The 27432-nt window shown below is 38.1% G+C and overlaps 2 protein-coding genes across 4 annotated transcripts in view; one reads left to right on the top strand and one right to left on the bottom strand.

Moving 5' to 3' along the window:
* Positions 1–18838, top strand: part of arhgef25a (Rho guanine nucleotide exchange factor (GEF) 25a) — a 107179-nt gene extending 88341 nt beyond the window's left edge. Inside the window, exons 13-17 of one of the 3 annotated variants that reach the window (XM_067370375.1) lie at positions 2112–2303; positions 3457–3637; positions 4060–4277; positions 6149–6316; positions 16482–18838. In XM_067370375.1, the coding sequence (XP_067226476.1) occupies positions 2112–2303; positions 3457–3637; positions 4060–4277; positions 6149–6316; positions 16482–16601 (879 nt within the window). In that variant the 3' untranslated portion in view covers positions 16602–18838. The remainder of the gene's footprint in view (positions 1–2111; positions 2304–3456; positions 3638–4059; positions 4278–6148; positions 6317–16481) is intronic. The other 2 variants (XM_067370377.1, XM_067370376.1) reach the window with 2 other exon arrangements.
* A 1633-nt stretch (positions 18839–20471) lies between these two features.
* On the bottom strand, positions 20472–22157 carry sp5l (Sp5 transcription factor-like). The gene is made up of 2 exons (XM_067371875.1): positions 21929–22157; positions 20472–21506 (listed from the first exon to the last, which is right to left on the bottom strand). Exons 1-2 carry the CDS (start codon positions 21980–21982, stop codon positions 20472–20474), a joined length of 1089 nt encoding a protein of 362 aa, XP_067227976.1. The 5' UTR covers positions 21983–22157.
* Positions 22158–27432: the final 5275 nt, after the last annotated feature.

Below are 27432 nucleotides of genomic sequence, written 5' to 3'. Positions count from 1 at the left end.
GGTTTCCAAACTGGGGTCTGCAGAGGAAAATTTTGCAATAAACTGATAAAAAGTGAAAATGTGACAGTAAAGACTTTCATTTTGTTACAAAAAAAAATCTATTTCAAATAAACTTTCTGTACATCAAAAAAAAATCCTAATTATACAGTATGTCACAGAAGTGAGTACACCCCTCACATTTTTGTAAATATTTTATTATATCTTTTCATGTGACAACACTGAAGAAATGACACTTTGCTACAATGTAAAGTAGTGAGTGTACAGCTTGTTTAATGGTGTAAATTTGCTGTCCCCTCAAAATAACTCAACACACAGCCATTAATGACTAAACCGCTGGCCACAAAAGTGAGTACACCCCTATGTGAAATTGTCCAAATTGTTATGTGACTCGTTAGTGTTACAAGGTCTCAGGTGTGAATGGGGAGCAGGTGTGTTTAATTTGGTGTTAAACACACCTCTCATACTGGTCTCTGGAAGTTCAACATGGCACCTCATGGCAAAGAACTTTTTGAGGATCTGAAAAAAGGAATTGTTGCTCTGTATAAAGATGGCGTAGGCTATAAGAAGATTGGCAAGACCCTGAAACTGAGCTGCAGCACGGTGGCCAAGACCATACAGTGGTTTAACAGGACAGGTCCCACTCAGAGCAGGCCTCGCCATGGTCAACCAAAGAAGTTTAGTGCATATGCTTGGCGTCATATCCAGAGGTTGTGTTTGGGAAATAGACGTATGAGTGCTGCTAGCATTGTTGCAGAGGTTGAAGTGGTGGGGGGGGGGGGGGGTCTGCCTGTCAGTGCTCAGACCATACGCCGCACACTGCATCAAATTGGTCTGCATAGCTGTCGTCCCAGAAGGAAGCCTCTTCTAAAGATGCACAAGAAAGCCCACAAACAGTTTGCTGAAGACAAGTAGACTAAGGACATGGATTACTGGAACCATATCCTGTGGTCTGATGAGACCAAGATAAACTTATTTGGGTCAGATGGTGTCAAATGTGTGTGGCAGCAAACAGGTGAGGAGTACAAAGACAAGTGTGTCTTGCCTTGTCATGGTCTGGGGCTGCATGAGTGCTGCTGGCACTGGGGAGCTACAGTTCATTGAGGGAACCATGAATGAGCAGAGACTTTTGGAGACTGGGCCGCAGGGCAGTATTCCAACATGATAACGACCCCAAACACACCTCCGAGATGTCCACTGCATTGCTAAAGAAGCTAAGGGTAAAGGTGATGGACTGGCCAAGCATATCTCCAGACCTAAACCCTATTGAGCATCTGTGGGGCATCCTCAAACAGAAGGTGGAGGAGCGCAAGGTCTCTAACATCCGCCAGCTCTGTGATGTCATCATGGAGGAGTGAAAGAGGACTCCAGTGGCAACCTGTGAAGTTCTGGTGAACTCCATCCCGAAGAGGGTTAAGGCAGTGCTGGAAAATAATGGTGGCCACACAAAATATTGACACTTTGGGCCCAATTTGGACATTTTCACTTAGGGGTGTACTCACTTTTGTGGCCAGCGGTTTAGACATTAATGGCTGTGTGTTGAGTTATTTTGAGGGGACACCGTTATACAAGCTGTACACTCATTACTTTACATTGTAGCAAAGTGTAATTTCTTCAGTGTTGTCACATGAAAAGATATAATAAAGTATTTACAAAAATGTGAGGGGTGTACTCACTTCTGTGAGATACTATGTGTGTATATATATATATATATATGTAACACAGTTCGTAAATGTGGGAAGAAGGAGGCGGGAACCGGCGAACGTTCAACAAAAGTTTAATTCAAAATAAACAAAGAACAAAACGAAAGTAATGCCGGCAGACCCTCGCGGACGTCTGCCGGCCACACAAACATAATAAAACATAACGTAAAATCCAGGCCTGGTCCTCTCTCATCCTTCACTGACGTCGCTCCTCCTTTTATGCCTCCGGAGCTCCTCCGTGAGAGACTCGACTGGCCTCGCGCTGTTTCCTCACGGCTCTCGCCCGCCCTGCTCGTCACAATATATATATATAATTAGCTGTGTTTATATTTTAGATAGGGGATCATCATATTTGGGGGTCCCATAGGGTTTGAAAATCCCTGCCCTAAAACCACATTTTCTCTTTTTCAGGGGAAGATCACAGCACAAGGAAAACTTCTCCAGCAAGACACGTTCACAGTTACAGAACAGGACAGCAGCTTCCTTTCCCGCGCTAAGGAGAGGCGGGTCTTCCTATTTGAACAGCTTGTCATCTTCAGTGAGCCAATAGACAGGAAAAAAGGATTTTCTCTACCTGGATATATTTTTAAAAACAGTATTAAGGTGAGTTACCCCATTAGAGGAAGTTAGTATCATACAAAGGCCCTTTCACACTGAGCGCGACGCGATAAAGCTAAGTGAATCGCCGACGAACAGAGCCTTCACACTGAAAGCGGAATGATTGATCGCCTTCACAATAGGTGGCGCTGACCGAGAATACATTTTTCCTCATGTATGTATCTTGTAGGTTTTCCCATCTGGCTTTAACCTCTTCCGCTACACAACATACAACAGTATATTAGGATAAATAAAGTTTGGTACTACGCCAGAAACATAAACTATCTATAATGCTTACGAGACCTTATGACAATTCTTTTGACCAAATACATCATAAAATATTGCAGCTGGGTACCAGGAGTATTAGGGCTACAATTAGCATTAAGCTAAACATCACAGCTTCTTGTTTGAGATTATTACTCTTTTCGCTCAAACCCCACTTTAAACCATCATTGAATGTTTGTAATTACTTCTGACTGTGATCTAAAGTGTATTTAAAAAAAATAAATAAATAACAGATGTGCATTAATGTAGTGTTTTATAATAAACTGAATGCTACACCTGCTTAGCATTTCTCATGTAAGCATTTCTCATTCTTTATTGTTATAAAATATACCCTGAGTCACATCTGTAGAAACGCTTCTGTCTTAGTTGTTTATGTGCGGAACAGTGCGGCACTCAGAACGAGGAAAAACACAACGTCGTCATTCGGAAGGGCTGGAATTCACATAATATTATTGACAGCTCTAGAGCAATCTGACTCATAACACACACTGCATGGAACAAAAATGCTCTCAGATAACATAATGAAATGATATTCTGTATAAAGAACATCTGAGAATAAATTTGTTCTCTGTTCTGAACATTTCAGCATCCATTCTCTTCTGTTACACTGGTTTTCAAAACAGCACCACTAATCTTGCCCTTTTGTGCAACAGCAGCGAATCCGGGTATGTGTTCTAAATCTCAAATCTCATTGGATGGCCCATTTCATCGCAGTGACGGGGAAAAATAGACACGCTGGTCTGAAAAAAAATACGAATCTGTTATTTCGATTCATCACATCATACACCGCTTAATCGCACTCAGTTTGAAAGGCCCTTAAGTTTTCCACATTACGCAGTATGTTTGCATGGGTTAACATAGCTGCTTCTTTCAGATAAGTTGTTTGGGCGTGGAGGCGTGTGTAGACGGTGACCCTAATCGCTTTGCCCTGACGTCTCGGGGGGCTGATGGCAGCACAGTGCGATTTGTCTTGCACTCCCCATCGCTGGACATCTGCAAGGCTTGGGTCAGCGATGTGAGCCAAATACTGGAGTCCCAACGCAATTTCCTCAATGGTGAGACTTGCGTAGTGAACACCTTACGATTTCATCTCAGCCCCCATCCTCAGAAGCAGTTTTAGACCTGATGGTCAGACCATTCATGGATGAAAATCTTAGTGATATCTAAACTCAGTACCCATTTTACACTATTCAAAACCTCAATAGTTACTGAAAGTAATAAACTTTAGTCAAAGTACCTTCCATGTTTAAATGACATGAATATAAACAAAGCTAGAAGAACAGCCTGTTCAATATGTCAAAAAGTGTTCTTTAGTATCAAACGTTGAATGTCAAAATTTCACAAATTTCCAGTGAAAAAAAGGAAAATCTCGTTGTGAACATGAACTAGGAAGTCATTTTAACTGTATATCCTCCAAGTCTTGTTTTTGTCAAATTAAGTATGGTTACTCTATCTAGTTTTATTTGTTGTGTTTCAGCTCTGCAGTCACCCATTGAGTACCAGAGAAGGGAGAGCAAGAGCAACAGCTTGGGTCGTAGCATGAAGCCTCCTCTGTCAGCAGTGGTTGGTCTGAGGCCTCACTCCTCAGCATCTATCGACCGACACAAACTGCCCTGCCTGCGCTCCTGTAACACATCATTGCCCTCCCTCTACTTGCCCAGCCAGGTCCCCACTGATGACCACTCGCAGCCAGAGGTAAGACATTTCAGTCATCTGAGGTTTGCTTGAACCTCACGCGCCCAATTTTTGTGTGTGGTCATCTACGCTGTCAATCAGACTTACATTAAACAAATGGTAACCTGTTGGAGCTGATAGCCTTGGGGGCAACGCTCCAAAACGTAGCACAGTTGCACTTTGAGAGACCCGAGTTTGAGTCCTGGCTCGTGATCCTTTGCCAATCCTGCCCCCTTCTCTCCCACTTTCTGTCTTCTCTCCAACAGAAGATCAGAATAAAGGTGAAAACACCAAAACCTATGGTATCCTAAAATGGTAACATCTTAATTAACAAATCAAAAAATATTATTTAGCATAACTGAATCAACCTACATTAACATATACCAATAAATTAATTCTTATGTGTAAATCAGGTAAAAATTGCTCTTCAAGGTAACAATTGCAGGTTACCACTTTTAAAGATTAGGCTGAATTCCAGATTAAACCCTAAATAGTGCACAAGATCAGGATTAGTGCATCCCAAATCACAATATGCCTGAGAGTGTATTGTTTTCAGTGGATTTTTAGTATGCATGCATGCACTGTTTTTGCATGAATTCTCTTGACTTTGTCTTTCTACATACTCAAACATACTTTTCAATCCCCAACAAAATTCCAAGTATGCGAATTGGGATTTGTCACACTCATCTCAAGCAGAAAGAGAACACATGTATTCACACAGAGACAGTATTGTTATTGTTAACTAAATCTAAAGAAAACAAAAAAAAACAAACATTTTTGTTAATTGAAATAGAATTCAAATATTAATATTATATGAAAAATGAAATGTAGGCTTGGCAACTAACTTAAATAGGTTTAAATTGATGTATAAAAATTACTAATGGAAATAAAACTAAATCTAAAATACATTGAAAAATATTTTTATTTTAACTAATAAAAATAACAAAAGCACAAAACTACAAATATGAGTGTTAAGGCCTGTTCACACCAAGAACAAACTATAAAGATAACGGTAAAGATATAGTTTCTAAAAATTGTTCTTAAGAATAGCATTCTCCACACCACAGCTATAATGATAACGATAAAGAGAAACAATATTGTTGGGATCACTTTCAGATCGATTTTTTTTTCCAGCTGTTGAATGATAAAACACTGACAGCCAATCAGAATCCATCCGAATTTAAGGGCTCGCGCATTTAAAATGGCAGATTTAATAGAGAGTTAATCTTTGAGGTCTAGAAAAAGCCACCACTGTTTGACAAGTCAAACCCCCTTTTCAAGGATACTTTAAAGAAAATGGATAAATGGAGAACGATCAGTCATACCCTCTGAATAAATGAACAGAAGTATTAACAATGATATTATAGTGCCAAGCTAGCAAACAGTGTAACGTTATCCAGTGCTACATTGTCTTGCTTCCGTTGAAGTTGCAGTGAAAAGGACGAAGCGTTGTTTTTAGTCCACTAAATTCACTGTTAGATAAGATCGATTACACTAGCTATTCATTCGAAACATGGCATGCTGATGATATCTGCTGGTTAAATCTGTGTAAATGCAACAAGAACAGCAAAACATGTTCAATGATGTACACACTTTAAAAACTGCAGCGCGTGAGCTTAGAATAAACAGACCGTTATCGCTCCGTTGGTGTGGATGCAAATATAGTTATCTTTATAGTTCTCGTTCTTGGTGTGAATGGGCCTTTACTCTAGTCAGACCTCTTGTATGACCTCTTCTAAGATAATTTCTTCAACTTTCACCTCAACATATTTCTGAACTCTTAAGTTTTCTAATCCCACTGTCATCATCTGAGAGATCACAATCGTATGTGGTAAATGGATATAAATAACCTGGAAGATTTTGTAACCACTGTTTCTATCTGATGTTTACAGTCAACACAAGTCCAGCGCTGTCCAGTGGACTCCAGACTGAATTCCCAGACGGTGTCTCCAACTCATGTGCAGCTGGCCTTCTCTGAAGACCCGTCACTCTCCCAGGCACCTCTAAATTGCCAAACGGTCTCCAATGGACTGTGTTCCTCTAGCACGCAAGGCCCACAGGTACTGTGTGTACCCACTTGGATTTGGTTTGCTCAGAATGTGGTCAGAGTTTTTAAAAAAAAAGAGGCTATGCTGCTCCCTCTGCTGGTATATTGTGGAAATGCAATAACAATATTCTAACAGGGCCTAAAGCTCTGAATTGATGTAAATTAATACAACTTCTTTCATTACAAACTGAGTAAAAAATTATGATATTTCATTACTGACCAAGAAATAGTGTCGAATTTAAATACGTAATATTTTACCTTGTAATGTCTTTGGTCATAAGACCACAAACAAACCTAAGGTTATGAAGTCTACTTTACTGAGGTTTTCCCTATTATGAGATAGCGGCCCATTAACACATCCCTCTCCGTCTGCAGCGGCGTCTAGTCCAAATTGAGCTTTGATGACAGCTCAACAATAGTTGTGTGTGAAATAGCTGTTTATCTGCTTTACTCAGGCCTGCGAGCAACAGCATTTCACAAACGGGAAGGAGACAGGTTGACAGAAGGAAGTACCAGATCCCTTTCAAACGGCCTATTGTTCTTGCAGGCTGTTGGATCAGACTGCTGCTGGATCTGAGCGCTGTTTTGACTTCAGTTCTCATGTGTTTATGTGCTTAAAACTTAATACATTTCATGCTAGGTTCATTTTATACGGAAGAGGATTAGGGCCAAGCAATAATAAAAAAATAAAACCATCTCGAGATTAAAGTTGTTAAATTTCGAGAAAAAACTCGTTAAATTAAAAAAAAAAAAAGTCTAAATAAAATGTTGAGAAAAAATTTGTTAAATTTCGAGAAAAAAGTCGAGATAAAATGTTGAGAATAAATTCATTAAATTATGAGGAAAAAAGTCATTAAATTACAAGAACAAATTCGTTAAATTATGAATTTGTTCTCATAATTTAACAACTTTTTTCTCGTAATTTAATGATTTTTTTCTCGTAATTTAACGAGTTTATTCTCAACATTTTATCTTGACTTTTTTCTCGTAATTTAACAAGTTTTTTCTCGTAATTTAATGACTTTATTCTCGTAATTTAACGAGTTTATTCTCAACATTTTATCTCGACTTTTTTCTTGAAATTTAACAAGTTTTTTTCTGGTAGTTTAACGAGTTTATTCTCAACATTTTATCTCGACTTTTTTCTCGAAATGTAACAAGTTTTTTTTGTAATTTTTTTATTATTGCTTGGCCCTAATCCTCTTCCGTAATTTTATAACCATCTACCATATCTAATCAAAAATAATCACTGCCATGATTTCATTTCTTCAGGCTATATTTATTATGTCAGGGAAAAAACAAGGATTTCTTACCTGGATGGGCTTATAATAGGATTTTGATTGTTATTTCTATTCTGATATTGAAGGTGAGAAATGAGTCAAGGACGGGTAATACCAAGGGGCACCGAACATAATTAAGATCTTTGAGGTTTATAATAAGTGTGAAAAGTTTTCAGAGTTTCTGTACATAAGCAAAAAGCAAGGCATCAGACAATAACATATATGTCTCTCTCATATCTAACAAGGATTGAACAATAGGAGTGTTAAACAATATTATATAATTTCTGAAGCTCTCTTGTTAAAATATTCAGTCATGCCGATTTTATTCATGTCATTAACCCTGTAACAAACATATTACTCTTAATATCCTTGGCTGCTCCCGGTAATTAACTCTTCAGCCATTTTTAGACTAGCTCGACTCGTGACAGATCATTATTCTCTGCTTGGGGAATAGGTGAGAATTTCTTTGCTGTCACGCATCACAAACTATTCATGTTAATGAATGAAGATTTCACACGAATTGTCTGGGGACAAATTTGAATCCTATGGAAGCCTGTGAGAGTTAAAAAAGTTAAAAGTTAATTGAGATGTTATATCCCAATTGCATCTTTATTTGTTGTAATTGTGTGTGTGGCTGTATATCTCACATCATGACTTTGTATCTTGCGATTGCAACTTTCTTACAATTAGGACTTTAGATTTTGCAATTGTGACTTACACAACACTGCTTTCAGCTAAACCCTTTTATGGGTTTTGGCCGTTTATCACTAAAAAATGCTGGGTTAAAACAACCCAAGTTGGGTTGAAAATGGACAAACCCAGCAATTGGGTTGTTTTAACCCAGCGGTAGGGTTAAATGTTTGCCCAACCTGCTGGGTAGTTTTATTTAACTCAACTATTGTTTAAAAATTACTGTATTGCTTAATTAAAATTAACCCAAAGTATGTTGGAAATGAACATTTATTAATGTTCAATGAATAATTATTAAACAATAAACATTTATTAAATTGCTTATTAATAAATTTATATTAATAAACTATTAAATTTATATTAATAAAATATTAAAGCTTATTAATAAACATTCACCTTTTGTCTATTATTGTTGTCTCTAATTGCATCTGGTTTTTAATTTCCCAACAATTTTGGGTTCATTTTAAGCTAGCCATATAGCAATTTTTAAATAATAGTTGGTTTAAATAAAACTACCCAGCAGGTTGGGTAAACATTTAACCCAACCGCTGAGTTAAAACAACCCAATCGCTGGGTTTGTCCATTTTCAACCCAACTTGGGTTGTTTTTAACCCAGCATTTTTTACATGCGACAATGACATTTTGGGGGCTTGAAAACACAAACTTTTGAACTTTTTTCAAAGTGGAAGCTTTTGAAAATCATACCGTTATCGTCTCTGTGTAAACTACAAAACCGCTAATTAGCGAACGCTGTGATGTCATGCGCATGCGTATCACGTGTTCAATCTATAGGTGTGTAGTGTTTTTTTACAAAGTGACATCGCCAACTACTGGCCTGACATGCATAATACAGCATTTTTAGATGTTTTCACGGATCGTTTTGACAACATTGTCATTGGTGCACAGAATTTTTTGTCGTGTAAGTGTACCCTCAGTTTCTCATAAATATGACTTTATATCTCAGGGACTATTTCTTATAATTGGGACTATTTTTCATAATTGCACATAGGCCTAATATGTTTCACAACTGCAACTTTGTTTCTAGTAAATGCGACTTTATATCTCACAATAGCAACTTTATTCCTTCCAATTGTGACTTTATATACCAAATTCAAATTCAAATTCAAAATTGCTTTATTGGCATGACTGTAAATAATACAATATTGCCAAAGCATACATATAACAATAATAAAAACATCTGTATAATAGAAGAAAATATAAAATATTATAATGCTATCAAATATTACAACATAACTTAAACTTAAATTAACAGTGTAACACAATAGAACATGTCTGAACATTTGGTACCACAGTGGTTAAACAAATATATACACACACATGTACGGAGGGTCACTGTGGTGGACGGTAGGGAAACACACTGAGGTCAGACACACACATTACACACATTCACCTGCTGTCTCTCAGGCTGTGGCACATCCACACGTATCTCGCAGCCAGTACTGCTGTCGGTCCCTCTCCCAATATTAACTTTATTTGCTCTACTTCAGTCATGGCTGTAAAGTTCTTTATTACGTTACTAAATTTGGTGAAGTAGAGATCTCTAATTGATATGTATTTTTGACAGTGAAGGAGGAAGTGCATCTCTGTCTCGATCTCTCCTGTCCTGCAGTGAACACACACCCTTTGCTCTCTGGGTAACCAGCTCTTTCTGTGTCTGCCGGTCTCGATGGCTAGATTGTGCTCACTGAGCCTGTACTTGGCCAGGATCCGTCTCTGCTTTGTGTCTTTGACACTTTGGAGATATTCTTCTAATTCATAATTTGACTTTAGAGTTCGATAGAATTGTAATTTACTTAGTGTTTTAGTTTCCTCATCCCAATGTTCCAGATATGTATTTTTAGATTTTTAGTTTGAAGATTTGGTTTATTTTGATGTTTGAAGAAGCAGTGCTGGTCTGAGACTGGTTAGTGTTAGTAGAGTTAGTCAGGTTAGTAAGTCTCAGAACCAGCTGACTGAGGGGACTCTTTTCGGGGTTCAGTTCTTGGGTTTGTAGTGCTTTAAAATGTAGCGATTCTGTGGGACTTGATTTTAGATGCATCCAGAATTTGAGGGATCTTTTTTGCATATTAGTAATCAATGGGAATCGGCCTAATTCTGCCATACATGCATTATTGGGTGTTCTTCTTTGTAATTTTAGGATCATTTTACAGAATTCTGTGTGTAGGGCTTCTGTTGGATGTCTGTCCCATCTAGTGTAGCTCTGATCACTGAGTGGACCCCAAACCTCACTTCCATACAGCGCAATGGGCTGAATCACACTATCAAAGATTTTACGCCAGATCGGAATTGGTAAATCAATGTTTTGGAATCTTTTCTTGATGGCGTATAGAGCTCTTCGAGCTTTATCTTTGAGAGCATTCACTGCCATACTGAAACTCCCCGATGCAGTGACGATCAGACCGAGGTAAGTGTACTGCATCGTGTGTTCTAGGGCGGTGCTGCCTAGACTGAACTGGTATCTGTGTTCCTGACATCTGGGCTTTTTCTGGAAGACCATAACGTTGGTCTTCTTGAGGTTTACTGCCAGGGCCCAGTTCTGGCAGTAGTCGTCCAGCAGGTCCAGGTGCTGCTGTGGTCCCTGTGCAGTGGGTGACAGCAGCACCAGATCATCTGCATACAGCAAGAGCTTGATGTTCTTGTCTTGTAGAGTGAGTCCGGGAGCTGTAGACCGTTCCAGCTGCACCGCTAGTTCATTAATGTAAATGTTGAACAGCGCTGGACTCAGGCTACAGCCCTGCCGTACTCCTGTCTTCTGGCTGAAGAATTCTGTATGTTTGTTGCCAATTCGTATTGCACATTTGTTGTTCGAATACATTGATTTAATAATGTCGTAAGCTTTACCCCCTACACCGCTTTGTAAAAGTTTGTAATATAATCCGTCGTGCCAAATAGAATCAAATGCTTTTTTGAAATCGACAAAGCATGCAAATATATCCGTTTTTGGTCTGTTTTACGTGTTTATTGATTAGGGTGTGTGTAGGGTGTAAATGTGGTCGGTTGTTCTGTGATTTGGAAGGAAGCCAATCTGACTCGGACTCAGGACATTGTGTTCGGTAAGGAAGTTTACAATTCTATTGTTTAAAATACTGTTAAATAACTTCCCCAGATTACTGCTCACACAAATGCCTCTGAAATTATTAGGGTCCAATTTATTCCCACTCTTATGAATTGGGGTAATAAGTCCTTGGCTCCAGATGTCAGGAAAACAGCCTGAACTAAGTAAAATGTTGAATAATTTGAGCACAGCTGTCTGCAGTTCAGGTGTGCTGTGTTTCAGCATTTCACCCAGAATGCTGTCAGCACCACAAGATTTCTTACATTTTTGGCTTTTGAGTTTGTTTGTCAATTCTTCATGTGTAATTGGGAAGTCGAGTGGATTTTGATTATTTTTAATTGTGTCTTCATAAATTTGTAGATTTTGGTTGATCAGATTATAATTGTCATTGAGTTGTTTTGGTGGGATTTCTTTATATAAATTTTCAAAATGTTTTGTCCAGATTTCTCCATCTTGTATTGGTAGGTCTTGTGGTTTTGCTGTGCTTAGATTATTCCACATATCCCAGAACTGATTCTGATTTATTGAATTTTCTATTTCCTGTAAATTTTTGGTCAGGTGGTGTTGCTTTTTTACTCTAATTGTGTCTTTGTATAGTTTTAGTTTTGAACAGTATTCAGTTCTGATGTCTGGTTTTTTTGGTTCTTTGTGTTTCAAATTTGATAATTTTCTAAGTTGTTTCCTTAGTGTTTTGCAGTCTGAGTCAAACCATTTGTCATCTTTTGGGGTATTTTTAGTATATTTTTTGCCTTTCTTTTTCAATTCACTTTTATCTGCTGCTTTTTTAAATATATAATTTATTTCATTTGTAGCCAAATTAACACCATCTTTAGTTGTTTCAAATTTCTCATTAATGAATGTATTTATAAAATTTTTTAGTTCTTCCGAATTGAGGGCTTGGATAAATTTGTCTGAGCTGTCTTGAGCCCATTTGTATCTCTGCTGGACCTGATACATTTTGCAGGTTTCCAGCCTGTTTTGTTCTGGTGTGTGATGAGTTTTGATGTAGATGTTAGTTTGGTTATGGTCAGAGAGTGGAGTTTGCTGTTTGACAGTAAATGCACTGAAGGAGGAAGGGTCCATTTCAGTGATGGCATAGTCAACTACACTAGCTCCAAGACCTGAACAACACGTGAACCTCCCTAAAGAGTCCCCTCTGATCCTGCCGTTAAGAATGTACAGGCCCGACACAGGTCTCTACAGTTTTTATTTACAGTTTGGTCAAGGTTGTTTCTTGGTGGGAGATTTTTTGTGAGGCTCAGGGGTTTTTGGCCAAAGACATATTCATTGCCCTTTGGTCTATGTTATCTGGTTCAGATCCTGTTCTTGCATTAAAGTCTCCACACAGCAGCACATTTCCCTGGGCCTGGAAATGGCTGATTTCTGTGTGGAGGTTGCTCAGATATTCCTCATCATGGTAAGGGGATTCTGCTGGAGGAATGTATATGGCACAGATATAAGTGTCAGTGCCTGAAATGCCAATTTGGTTGTTTAGTTTTAACCAGCAATTAAATTTTCCAACTGTAGTAGCAGAAATGTGTTTGGCCAGATCCTCCCAGTACCACACCAGAATTCCTCCCGAGTCTCGTCCACGATGGACTGTACTTAATTTGACTGAGGGCACAATTACTTCATAGTAGCCTGAGGGACAGTAGGTAAGCACATCATTTCTACACCAGGTTTCAGTGAGAATGATAATATCAGCATCTTTGATATTTTTCAGAAATTCAGGGTCTGTGCTTTTAGAACCAAATATTGAAGAATGAAGACCCTGAATATTCCAACAACTTATATGAAATGAACACATTACTAATATTAAAGATAAACCTATTTGGTAAGACAGAGAGAAAATAACATGAAAATGGTAAACAATTTACATTAGTGTTTTTTTGTTTGTTTGTTTTTTTTTCCCAATAGAGCACTGTGTTTGTGAATGCTGTTCTTATCTGCTCAGGAGCTGGTTGCACAGTGTGTGCAGCATCTCTCTGATCTGGCTCAGTTCGCTGGCAGGTGTGGCGGTGGTGGGTGGAGCAGGAGGCCGGGCTACAGCTTCGGCGTAGCTCTGTGCTCTCGGTTGCAGGGATTTCTCTTGGTGTGGATGTGGGGGGGGCTTTGGTTTCTTCTTCCTCATGGGGGCTTGATGGCCAGCAGGTGGACGTGAAGTTGGTGATCGCAGGTTTACAGGTGTGTAGTGAGCCATAGGTGGGTGTGGTGGATGATGTGGGATGCTTGTCCAGCTGACGTCTTTCCTCACCGGGGTCGGAGGGGTGTGTCTGGGCATGTAGGGGTGGATGGGCCGGTAGTGTTCTGGAGTCAGTAATAGATGTCTTGGTGACATTGGGCTGTGGCCTAGGGCTGCATCTTTTAAGGTTTTTGCAAAAACCCGCACTGCATCTTTGTGTAGATGGAGCCCATCATACAGGTGTTGGAGGCCGATGTTGTGGTGGTGGACCAGGTGTACATTTGGGAGTGCAGAACATCTGCGGGAAATTTCAGCATTGATGCTGTAGATGATGTGTGGTGGTGTGTCATGTCGTGGGAGAAGTGTGGAGATGATGATTCGGGACTCTGGGAATTTTTTGCTGGCGATTTCTGCCATTTTCCTGACAGCATCAGCAGTGTTGTTGCGCAGCGAGTGGAGGTCATTAGTCCCGGTGTGGATTATAACATATGAGGGGTGTCCTGTGAAGTCTCTGATGATCTGCTGGGCGTGGCCTGTTGTGCTGCATCGTTTTGCAGTGACTTTCTGATGTGGGAAGAGTTTCTGTGGGTCCAAGAACTTTCCATTAGAGTCCATGAGGAGAAGAACATCTGGATCAGGTTCAGGAGGGTGGGCAGGTGATGTGTGTGATTCTGCGGGTGTCTGTGTGTTTGTGGCAGGCTCGCTGTCTGTGTAGTCTGTAGTAGGAGCTGTGCTGAGGTGAATTGTGTTGTCTTCTGTGTTTTTCTGTAACTGCTCTCTCATTTCTTGCAGCTGTCTGGAGAAGTTCTCTTCCTTTCTCTCTTTGTCCTTCTCTAGCTTGCATATCTGTGTGCGGAGAGTTTGGTTTTCGTCTTTCAGTTCTCTGAGAGCTCTTGTGAGTTCAGTGATGGAGGAGTTGGTGTCTTTCTTCAGCTGCCTGAGTTCATCTTTGAGCTCTTGGATGAACATGTTTGTGTTGTGTGTGTCTGAGAGTTTGAGCTGAGCATGTTCTCTGAATTCAGTGAAGTCCAGTTCTAGCAAAGCTAAACTGTCTCTCAGCCGACGGTCAGATGGTGAAGGTGAAAGATTGATTGGGTCTTTCTCCTCAGAGTCTGTGCAGTTTGTATGAGGCTCGTCTCTCTCCTCCTCAACTCTGGCCTTCAGCAGGGGGAAAGTCTCCTCGAATGAGTTCAGGCTGGCTTCATTGCCTTGAAGAAGGAAGGTGCCTTTAGTGTAGTAGGTTATGGTGAGGCTGGGGTTGTCTGTGTCCAGCAGTTCATCTTTGCATACAGTTAATCTTCCACCTCGACCGATTCCTTCTTTAAAAATGTACTTATATTCCTCACAGATGGCTGATTTCCATGCCGTAATCAGAGTGGTGTAGAAGATGAGGTTGTTCTTAATTCTTTTCCCATTGAGTTGAATGTAGTCAGCATACAGAAGATCAGGATTGTCTCTGAGAGTTTTCTCTTTGTGCTTTTTTCTGGCCTGCACACTTCTGCACTTCTCTGGGTAGGACACCTCCCTGCACTCTGCCTGCGCCGGGGTCGCCATGGCGATCAGACTGATCAGACTGGGCACTGAGCCAAAACTGCAGCCAGCTTAACTTAGCTTTTAGCTTATAATAATGAGAGTTTTCACTTGAATATAATCAAAATATACAGATTTTGTTAAAGTTTTTGCCAGAAAGTGCTCACCTCTCTGTTTAGCAAGTGAAGATCACCAATTGTGTGAAGTTTTTCAGCTGTAGTTCCTTTAAAAAATCCTTTAGCGTTTTGGAGGGAAAACTGCAGTTAGGTGTTAGAGTAGAGATCCAGCAGCCAGATGCTAATCCATAGCTTCCAGTCTTCTTTCTTTTATTAAAATGTATTTTCTAGAGAAAAAAAAGTCTTTACCTGAGTCCAAGATGTTCATCTGCTGTTTTTTCTTGTTTGTTGTCGTTGTTTCACTCTCTGTCTTACTTTTTGGCTTAATCTTTTATAATTTTTTTCAGGAGCTCATCTTTAGAGTGGCTGATCAGTGGCCTCCCACTATCTATCTATCTATCTATCTATCTATCTATCTATCTATCTATCTATCTATCTATCTATCTATCTATCTATCTATCTATCTATCTATCTATCTATCTATCTATCTATCTATCTATCTATCTATCTATCTATCTATCTATCTATCTATCTATATATATATATATATACACCACAGGGTGACTTTATATCTCACAATAGGGCTTTTCACTCTGTGCTTAACCCTGGGTTATCCTCGTTCTAAACACAATTTTTAACCCTGGGTAAAGGAACATTTCACACTTGTAATTTAGAAGTGGGGTTAGCACCACTTTTTACCCAGGGTTATGAAACCCTGCTCTGGAGCAATGTGAAATGTCAGCTTATGAATACCCAAGATTAATTGTTAACCCTGGGTAAATTATGAGTAGTGTGAAACGTGAAGCAAGATAACCCAGTATTCCGTTTACCCTGGGATTATAATGACCCTGGGTTAACTATTTCAAATGTGAAAAGCCCTTATGTGATTTTAAATCTCACAATTATGACTCTGCTTCTCATAATTGTGGCTTAATAACTTATAATGGCGATTTTATACCTTACAATATGACTCTTGCAATTTTATCTTTTATCCTTTAATCTCACAATTTTATTTTTTATCCGTGCAACTTTATTTTTTGTAATTGTGACTCACAATTGTGTCTTTTTATCTCACGGTGTCTTTGTATTTTGCAATGGTGTCTTTGTTTCTCATAAATGTGACTTTATATCTAACGATTGTGTCTTTATATCTTACATTATGATTTTATTTATTATAAACTAAAAAAAAAAATTATTTTCACAATAGGCTGAGACAGGCTTCCATAATGTTAATAATGTGCTGTTGAGAAAAATAAACCATCAGTAGCAAAAAAATGCCTTTTTTTCTCTCCATTGTGTCCCAGAGTTCAGGAGAGGGTGGACGCAGAACTTCACTGAGAGAGGGACGCATGGCTGTTCCTAGTCCCTCCTCCACTCTTCAGCGCTCCAGTAATTTGGCCCAACTTGATGAGGACGACCTGTGAATGGAAATGACCCTGAATCTGATGTTTGCACCAGAGCATGCCACAGTCTGGACTTTATTCACGTCTGTTATCTTGTGGTATTCTTCCCAAACCTGTGACGCGAATTACCTAGTGACTTTTTAAATTGTTTTAAATCTTTTTTTTTTTTTTTTTTTGGTCTTTTTACTTTTACTAAGTTGTGTTTTGTTCAAAGGAGAATCAACCATTCCTATATTGGGAGGTCACTGGAGCAGGAACCAGAGTAAACCTTTATACGGGGATGCGTTTGGGCAAGCGTGTATGTCTGTATGTATGTTTTTGAATGTGTGTGTTTGTGTGCTAAATTCTGATGGCTTCATCCTCGCAAACATGCTGAACATTTTCCATCAGATGTGTTTTGCAGAGAATATACTGTATTATTATGAACATAAGAGAGTCCTTATAGGGCTCACGCTGGATTTTAAAGGTTTCGCACTATCGGTGCCTCTTTACGGAAGCTGTCTTTCTATCTCCCATCTATATTGAATGCTCTCGTGGGCTGCGTAAACTCTTATGAAGGAGCTAAGGGGAAACAGACTCTAAATGCAGCTAATTTGTATATACCGTATGTAGCGGAATGATCTGTGCATGGAGACGCGGACGCTTGACTTTCTCCTCGCTGATTGGGTGTTTGAATTCTCTAAGATCAATCAACTCTGTTGGACAAGGTGTACATAAGAGATCACACACAACGAGCATCTGCCTTGTTGAGCAGGAGGACTCGCTCAAGGGAAGGATTAAAAGATGGACAGCAATTGTTATGGCCGAAGAAGATGCTGTATAAAAGTAGTTTATCTGTGGTTTAATGACCCTTTTTAGCTTCTGCCGCCCATTCCTCATTTGATGCACACTGCCTGGATTACTCTGCAGGTCTCTTGATACAAAATGAGGTTTCCAAATGATATTAGTTTATAACATTATTATTATTATTAATAACTTATGTTATATCATTATGTGCCAAAAGCAGGTGCCAGTTCCCTTTACAGAAAATTAATGACATATCAAGTCTAAAATGTAATTCAGTTCAGTTCATCTACAGCACATGCTTATTTTTTGGGAAAATGTTCTCTCATAAAAGCTAAGGAAAAAGCTAAAGATGTCCTTTTTTTTTTTTTCAAAGTTTAAAACAAATGTATTGGTCATTGTTTTTTGTTTTGTTTTGTTTTGTTATTTTCTTTTTAAAAAGTATTTGTTAATGACAAACCAAATCATTAGTTAGAAAGAGGATTGACATTGTCTGAAACATACAGTTTGTCATAAAATGATGCCTCGCCAAAGAAGGGATGGTATGTGTTTGGTATTTGATGTTTAAGCATGATCAAAAAGCACTTTCACTCCGTTTAGCTCATTGCACATTCTTTCCATGAGAGGGTGCCAGAGGACTTTAGCGCTGTATACACAACCAATCAGTATTTTTTTTTTTTCCTCAGATCAATTTCAAACTTTAAATTCAAAACTCTGCACCAAAGCTTATATGCTTTACTGTTGGCATGTTTCAGACGCATTCGCTTAAATATCCTTAAAATGATTGTAACAACCTTCTCTTGCCTTGGCGTAATATTCAAATCAGCAGAAATCAAATAATTTGATATAGCCCTGTATAAACTGAAAGCTTTCCTGTACTGCCTTTCCACAAACGTGGGTTTGAATCTTACATTGTTGCATGCTATTTTGAAGAACACCTCTAAATGATGAAGGAAATGATGTGGAGAAAGAATTGGACATGATCCATGTCTATGTGACAAAACCATTGTATTATATCAAATTAAACTGGTTCCTTTTGGAACGCAAGGGTGTTTTAGAACACACAATGTTTCCTTCTCTGCTGTTTGCTGTGTGATGTCGTTTAGGATGTGTATTTATCACCGGGGCTAGTTGTCACACTTAAAGAATTCTCAAAGTAGGATTATTTCTGAAAGTCGGTTTCTATATACACACAAATCTACAAAAAAGACCCAAGACAGTTCACTGAACACTATAGAGGGGCATGTTGTCACAGTGAAACCTGCCATTAAACAGTCTATGACTGGTCTTGGTATTCAGCTAAATTGTAATAATAAATTGTGTATTAAACATGTGACAACTTGCCCTGATATTATGAAAATATTCTTGCCCTGAAAACAGTTAAACCTTTCAGCCAAAATCTTAATTATATTATTGAATCCTTATGGTTTTACTGTGGGAATTAGTTTACCAAAGAAATATTACAAAAATACAAGGATGATATTCTATTTTGTGAGATTATTATATTTTTTTAGACTATTTTTGATCACACTATTACATAAAATCACTGGCAGAGAAAACAAACATTAGTATTTTTGGACTTTTTGACTCAAAACCTCTTCGTTGTTGTGACAACTTGCCCCATTACTAGGTTCTGATGGAGTTTAATCAGAATGCTTATGACAGACACTTTAAGATAACCTGAATAGATGAAAACCTTCACAGTCATTAATGAATTGATGTATTTTTTGTGTTAAAAAAAAAAAAAAAAAATCTTGGGGGGAAAATGTTTTAAAAAAATTAAATGATGACCAGAATCATTCTGATAAAAAACCCTCCAAATCTGTGATATGACTTGGGAATCTAGTCAACACATGCAGACATCTGGTTAATGTGTCTCTGTTTTACGTCACATTCTGGGCATTCTTGAGCAGTAAAGGGTTCATTTGCACACACAGATGGGGGAGAGAGGTTTTGAGCATTCACTATCAGAAAGGTGGCAAATCAAAGTGACTTCTCTCACGGCCAGTGGGATATAAACGGCTGGGGGTCCATTCACAGTGAGCTCCAGTGGAGCGTTAACTGTTGTGTTATTTACACTAGCAATTACGAGACAACATGACTGTGAACTTGATGGGAGAAGGTCAGACCGCAGTTCCCATGAATGGCCCGACTATTTACTGACAACTGTAAAATGTCTGAGGACTCTCCAGTCATTTGTCTTTGTTTTAAGTGCTTCCTCAACACCTTAGAAACAATGGCCACCTTAAATTAGCATCCTGAATGCTATTACATTAACATTTGAATAACATTAGCCATTAACATTTTTAACATTAGCCATTTGCTGAACTTCATACATCTGTTAAAATGCACTAAGTGTGCTTGACAAGGTACTACATTCAAATTTTGCTGTGAAAAAATGAACAAAGAACAAGATTTTGATTTGCACATGTTTATTAATATTTCACATGCTGGTCTTCATAGAACTGTGCACTGTATAAACATTATATACATTTGGTTCATGTTTTGAAACTATAAGGATTTAGATTTAGATTGATGATATTTATAGCAGTGCCATTCTCTGCAAGAAAACAAGACTTCAGGTGATCTGTTGAGTGTTGTTGGCAAATTTTGCAACCAGAATTTATGATTTCAATATAAGGCATCAATTTTCCCTAAAACAACAACAACAACAAAAAACAATAGAGAAAGCAACAACAAAGTGTAAACAAATGACAATTTCACCAAGAAACAAATGCTTATTATTGTGCTGTTCAAAGAATTTCCCTTAGCTTTTGAATTAAAATCTTTAAATAAATGTGCAAGGGCAAAGTTTGGTCATAAGAAGTCTTTGCATCCATAGCCATAAAAAATGTCACTTTTATTAGATATATCACAACGAGAGAACTTCTGCTGTGACCATGAGTCTCTTTAAAGTCTCAAAGATTGGTGCAGCATGGTGTGCATTCGCTCCAGTGTTAAAAAAAAAAAAAGTACAATGGAAACAGGCCCATGCTTCTATTGCTTTTTGGAATATCTGTTAAAAACCTTTAGATGACGCAAATCTCCTTGTAAGGTCTCCGGTCTCATTGTGGATACTATATTGAGTTCTTTTGCGTTTTGCATCCTTTACTCTCTCTTGATGTTGCTGAGCAGTGCATCAGTCCCACTGTGAGCGGGCTGACTGGACCGGCTCTTCCTGCTCTGATGGGTCTTCACATGCTTGGAGAGATGATCGCTCCGCATAAACCTTTTCCCACACTGCTGACAGCCGAAACGCTTCTCCCCGGTATGTGTGCGGAGATGCCTTTGCAGCTCATCCGAACGTGTGAAGCTCTTCCCGCAGAAGAGCCAGTTGCAGATGAAGGGCCGCTCGCCGGCATGCCAGCGCAGGTGCGCCTTCAGGTGAGAGGTTTTTTTGTAAACCTTGCCACAATCTGGAATGTGACAAATGTGTAGTCTTTTCTTCCCGAACTCCAGAGCGGCACCTCCGTTTCCCGTTGACTGGCAGTTAGGGCATTTGCATCTGCGACAGCGACGAGTTGAGCTCAACAGACCCTTTGAGGTGCCCTGCAGAAGTGCAGCAATTTGAGGCTGATGGCCCAAAACCAGCTGCCGGCCCAGAGAAAAGGGGTGACTGGAGGGTGCGCTGCTACTCTGAGGGAGACTCCACCACTGCTGGCCGTCCTCAACGTGCCCGCTGGGCAGGTGAGGTCTTCCTGAAGCGTTTTGAAGGAAGCTGGGAAAGTTCTGACCCACAGCGTTGTGCTGCGCGTAGTACGGCGCGTTCCCCTGTGCCTGGGAGGAGAGCATCTTTACTGGAGACAGCTCGAACGAGTAGGCGGACGGGGGCTCGGCCGGAGGTGTGAGGGGCAGCTCGTGGTGGTGATGGTGGTGATGATGGTGATGATGGGAGTGCGAGCCCAGGGTGGGCTGCATGTGGCCGGGGAACTGCATTTTGGGCATGGTGAAGGTCATCTGGTGGGCGCTCAAGCTGGAGTTAGGGGCCACGTCATTGCTCCAGAGCTGAAACATGCTGGAAGCGGAGCCAACGGGACCCTCGTAAGGGAGCTGTGACCCCTCTTGCCAAGCCTGACTGCATGTGGTGGCCAAAAAAGAAAGGGTGTTAGGACCGCTCTCTGGAGAGGAGCTGGGAGTACGATCCTAGAGGGGAGAAAACAAATAATTGTAACTAAATCAACCTTCATACTTGCATATACAGAATCTATTTAGAAATATACAGAATTATAAACATTGTACAGATAATAGAGTAAAATATTTTTGCCTTATTTTTTAGTTTTTATGGTTATGACATTTTAAAAACAATTCTAATAATTTTATAATAGTTATAAAATAATAAAAACTTAAAATAAGGCAGCAATTAGAAAGAAAGAAAGAAAGAAAGAAAGAAAGAAAGAAAGAAAGAAAGAAAGAAAGAAAGAAAGAAAGAAAGAAAGAAAGAAAGAAAGAAAGAAAGAAAGAAAGAATTGCATTTCAAATAAAAGTTATGCAGGAAACAAAAATTGGAGATGTGATTGTGCCAAAGTATCTCTATGTAATCGAAAAATCACATTAAAGAGCAGTACCTGTAAGAAATTGTGCAGGAAATTGTCCGCTCTGGATAAGGTTAACGCAGCCATGTGTACGCGGGATCTTCAAGATATCCACACCTGCGTAAAAGCGCGGCGCGCAGTGCGTAACCGAGCCAAAAGTCAGATTGTGCGGGTACGAGGAGGCGCGCTAAGATCCTGCTCGGATTGACCCCGTTACACAGTAAGGTTACCGGTGCATGAGTTTAGATATAGTGATCATCAATAATCCCTCGGTTCTTTCTTGCTACTCCTGTCCTTTATCGCCTGTAAGAGTCGTTGGCCACTCCGCGCTCTTGCTGCTGGTTTTCTGGGTCCCCTTTTCAAAAGCAGCGGCTTTCAAACCAAGACTCGTCCTTTTGAAGTGCGACTGAAGGGCCTGTCGCAATAAGTCCTGAGGATCATTTCAAAGGCGGTCGGATTGCATCTTCTCTTTATAGGGAAAAGATCCTCTCGACGGGGTCTCTTAAGTATGTATCAGGAGGGCCAGTGAATGGAGGAGAGATGCGGTGGGGGAATATTGGGGAGGGCAATCTTTGGGAGATTATAGAGGGGTGTGTATTATAACCTTCATTTTATTCTAATTTAATTTAATTTTGCCAAATGTTAACCTGTGAGAGCTCCGGTTGTTGGTGAGAAGAGTCAAAAATGAGAACGTTTGTTTACATGTAACTGATATTTACAAGTTTAACGACTCGCAAATTAAAAACGAAACTGCCTGTTACAATCAAGACATTATAAAAACTTTAATACTTCAAACATAATTTTCCATTTATTTACCTTCTACTTGATTTTAAGAACCTGATTTTTCCAAGAGTAATTCAAAAAAGTGCCAAGAGCTACTGTTTTTTTGTTTTTTTTTTCGTAAAATTAAGGCAGCAGTTAAACTTAAATATTCTATTTTAGTGGGTTGTAGTTTGTGTGCATTTAAAAAGGAATATGAAAATAAATTATATGAAACGTATTACGAATTTGATGGGGGTTAATTAAATAATATTTTCAGATGTTATTAAGTTTTTAGGGGTTTAAAGTGACACTAAAACTTTTGAAAGTTATGCAGATTAGTTCTACTGTATTTGATTTTCGTTCTTATGAGCTCTTCAGCTGTTGTCAACTGATCATTCTGGGAAAATGGCGTATTAAGACGCTAAATGATGTTTGAAGACTAGGCTATTATTCTTTTATCCCGTTAATAAAGGCGAATGAAGAAGCTACACCAGGTAATCAGAAACTTTCAAACAAGACAAGTGAAATAAATCTCCATGCACACTCAGTAGTTCGCACTCTGAAGTGATATTACAAATAAAGTTCCCTGCGTGACATTTTCACACTCCGGGTTCAAGTTAAGGGCGTCATCACATTTAAAGGGATTAAATGCAGAGCATCCAAAGTTCATCTAACACTTTGAGTCTTTCTCTAAGAGAATTTACATTGAAGTCGGAAAGCCATTTAACATCTTAATACATAGAAAATCCTCACTGCTTTGTGTTGCCTCTCACCTCCAGTCGCATAACAATCGACCTTTGTCCCGGCAGATGCATTGCTTTAGTCTGCTAAATATACCACAGCGATGGAGAAATGAGATGATGACACGTAGGAAACGTACTAAACTTACATGCTTCGTTTTGTAATCAATCAAAGTGAGTTGAATTTTAAAAATTTAATTTGTAATTTTTATTTTCTAAAGCGTATCTCGAAGACTGTCTTTAAAGTAGGCTAGGAAATGTTACTTAGCCTATAATGACTGTTTATATACTGAGTTATTGGTTTCATTCACACATTGAAAGAAAGAAGAAGAACATTAATGTTGTTCAATGATAAATTAATGAAAGATAGATGATAAATAGAGAGACTGATAGACTGATTGCTGACTGAGTTTATAAAAATAATAACAAATTCATATTTTCTAAATAAACAACATGTATAAACAAACCAACAACATAATTTGCTCCAAAATTAACCTGCAAAATTATTGCTCTGTGAAAAAATCATGTTAGAGAGACTGAATTTGAAACATAACATAATAAGCTGCACATCCCTGCACTGTATGGGGGGCAATTAAGGGGTGTAATACTAATAAAACAAAATAACAGTCAAAAAAAGGTGGAACAGGTAGAGGATGGAGGTATAACACATCAAATATTTGGTCGCTTTACGTAGGGGAGGCTGCTGCTGTCTCCTTTTGCTTGCTTTATTACAGAGCAGAAGTTGTTAATTACCCAGATTCTTATTTCCTGTCCCCTAAACCCCCCTTCCTTCCCCCCACCCACCCCCACTCCTCTCACTGCCTCCCAGATGAGTGTCTTTGAAGTGCAAAGTACGCTCTCCTCACTTTGAACTGTGCAAACAATGCTCCAGTGGTTGTGCTTACCTTCCCCATGTTACCTCATTTAAATAGACCTGGATACGGCTTACGCCGTTTTCAAGGGAAAACTCATTTCCAAAGCAAGCACAGATCCCAGCCTTCATTAGGCAGCTGTAGAGATGGCAGGCAATCAGGAGAACTGCCTTTAACAGAGGTTTCGGCTGCTGTTAGTGGCCGCACACTATTTCCTGAGCACAGTCGTTTACTACAGCCTGTCAGACAGTCATATTGGCTCCTACATTTATATGGTTTGAACTGAAATTAAATGATTTTAAATTATAGTTTGAATTGAATTTTAAAAAGGGACAAAATGAGGTGTGGGATTTTATATAGCTAATTTACTACTTTTATTTAAAACAAAATTAATCTTATATTACATAATGAAAAATAAAACAAATAATTGAAAAATATTATAAAAGATGTGGGGCAAAAATATTAGATAATTTTCAATTCATTTTGTTTTTTTGTATAAGATATTATAAAAATTATAAAACAATATTTCTCTCTCTCACTCTCTCTCTTTATAAAATCTAATAATGGTAGTAATTTAGCAATTAAATTTAATTTTATATATATATATATATATATATATATATATATATATATATATATATATACATATATATGTTAAATATATATATATATATATATATATATTTAAAAAAGTATATATATATAATATATATATATATATATATATATATATATATATATATATACATACTCTGTAATATATTTTAAATATTATATTTTATTAGTATTTAATAGCTATTATATTATATTATATTATATTATATTATATTATATTATATTATATTATATTATATTATATTATATTATATTATATTATTATATATTTTCTCACAACATGTATAATATATTTTTGATTTTTAGATATTAATAAATCTAATATAATGGTTGTAAATGGTATGAAATTAGCAAGATCCATTTTGTCCTTTTTAAATTTCAATTTAAAATATAATTTCACATTCTAATTCTAATCCTAATTTATATATATATATATATATATATATATATATATATATATATATATATATATATATTTCATTCAATGTAATTTTATAAATGTATTATTGATCCAGATAGCAAGAGTCTTACTTTTTTCCATCACAAATGCAAAATCCATTCATTCAAAGATCAATGTCCTCATAAAATGACCAAAACAATGGCAGGCATGTTGTCAAGCTGTTTTTTAGCATGTCTGGAGGGCAGTTTAAGAGTCTCAGATCACTAAATTGTCCCAGCTGTCTTGACCATCTGCACTCTAAACAGCCAGCCGCAAGCTTTTGTACTGTTGGCCATCTCCAAAAGCCAGTTTACAGCCCCACATGGACTAAATGACTTGAAACCCCCAACTTGACAAATGTGGCATAATGGATGAGACAGAGTGCATGTAAAAACCTGCTGCCCCCTGCATCTTTCCAGCTAAAACACTAATCAATGCAATCAGGAATGGCACTGTTCATAATTGCCACGACAGAGTCAAGGAATGTTGGATAATTCAGGATGCTGATGATGCTGAGCTTCAGGTCTGGCTCACTACATGATGTTGACGGATTTGCACACATATTTCATTCAGTTACCGTAAGCTCTCATTTAGGCATTTTTGTAATGCACTATAAAAATGTAAAGGATTCTTGAGGCATTGGAGGTTACTGGCAGAATATCTGTAGCACATTTTGAAGGTGTCTCAAATATCCTATAAGGAAAGTGTAGTCAATATGTTCTGAATATGTTAATCTGATTAACCACACAAACTGTGTCTGAATTGTGTCTTTTTTTCCGACAATGCATTACTTTGTCTTTACTTTTTACTTAAGTTTACATAAAACTACAAATGAAAGACTAAGAATTCTAAAAAGAAGTTACATAAGCCATTGCTAAACCATGAAAGAAATTTTCTGAAAATGTTTTCACGTATGAAATCTTTTTAGCAATTGTCCCTTTGCATTTATGTGAGGAATTCTGTCATTTGTGTGTGAAAATAAAAAAAGGCAAAAATCTACTTGTCAGAGAAACTTTTATCATTACTAGGGGCACTTGAAGTTTGTTTGCATTTTGTTTTTCAGTACTCTTAACAACTTCAGAAGTCAGATCACAGGAGCCTGTGATCAAAGCAGTTTTCGGTTAGTTCAGGAAACACAGGAGCTATACCCCATGCTTTGATATTCTACATCAATATTTCAATTCAACAATCGCTTGACATGCGCCTGCACTCTCTGAGACGAAAGACGAAAGGAAAGAGTGAAATGGAGGGGGTACTGGAACTGTATATAAAACGAGAGTGAAGACTTTACAGCAAGGAACAACTCCCTTCCTCAGCACCGATCTGCCTCGTCTGTCATTTAAATACACACTGACTGCTTAATCCCACAGCAACAATGGATGGGAAACCAGAGCGATTCAGGTTTTTGACCCACACAAAGTCACGTGACAAGCTCTGAAAGTTGCCATCTGAAAGAAATTTGCTCTGTGTTCAAGCTTTGAAGACTACTTCAGCACTTTGAACTCTCACATATTGAAAAGACATCCTGTTTGAAGACCAGACATTCAACCTCTAGCACTTTCATTGAAAGACAGACTATTTGATATACACTTCAATTCAAAAGTCTGGGGTCAGCAAGATTAAAAAAAAAAAAATAAAATTAATACTTTTATTCAGGAAGGATGCATTAAATAGATCAAACTTTGTCATTAAAGTCATTTACAGTGCTACAAAAGATCTGATGGTTTCCACAAAAATATTAAGCAGCACAACTGTTTTCAAAATTAATAATATTAAGAAATGTTTCTTGAGCAGCAAATCAGCATATTAGAATGATTTCTGAAGGATCATGTGACACTGAAGACTGGAGTAATGATGCTGAAAATTCAGCTTTGCCAATGAGGGAATATATTTTAAAATAGAAAATGCAATTTTTTTTTAAAGGAAAAACACCAATTTGTGTGGGAAAAAAATATACTTGCATTTCAGAATGTCTCTTTCTGTGTATTTTTTATAGCTTTAAATTTTTATTCTAAATCCATTTTTTTCAATTTGGATTTTGGATCCTAACCATACTTTTATTACTTTACTCTGACACTTATTAAAATGCGCTGAACTCAAACACAGCAG

Source organism: Chanodichthys erythropterus, chromosome 20 (genome assembly GCF_024489055.1).
Source record: "Chanodichthys erythropterus isolate Z2021 chromosome 20, ASM2448905v1, whole genome shotgun sequence".
In the NCBI taxonomy this organism is placed as follows: domain Eukaryota; kingdom Metazoa; phylum Chordata; class Actinopteri; order Cypriniformes; family Xenocyprididae; genus Chanodichthys; species Chanodichthys erythropterus.
The sequence above is the reverse complement of the archived record's forward strand: the minus strand, read 5'-3'. Positions and strand labels throughout refer to the sequence as shown.

Bases quoted from the DNA above. Each gene is read 5' to 3' on its own strand.
- sp5l (XM_067371875.1), bottom strand. From the start codon at position 21,982: ATGGCTGCGTTAACCTTATCCAGAGCGGACAATTTCCTGCACAATTTC. The intron at 21,507-21,928 runs GTACTGCTCTTT...TCTCCCCTCTAG, and splicing joins TCCTGCACAATTTCTTACAG to GATCGTACTCCCAGCTCCTC.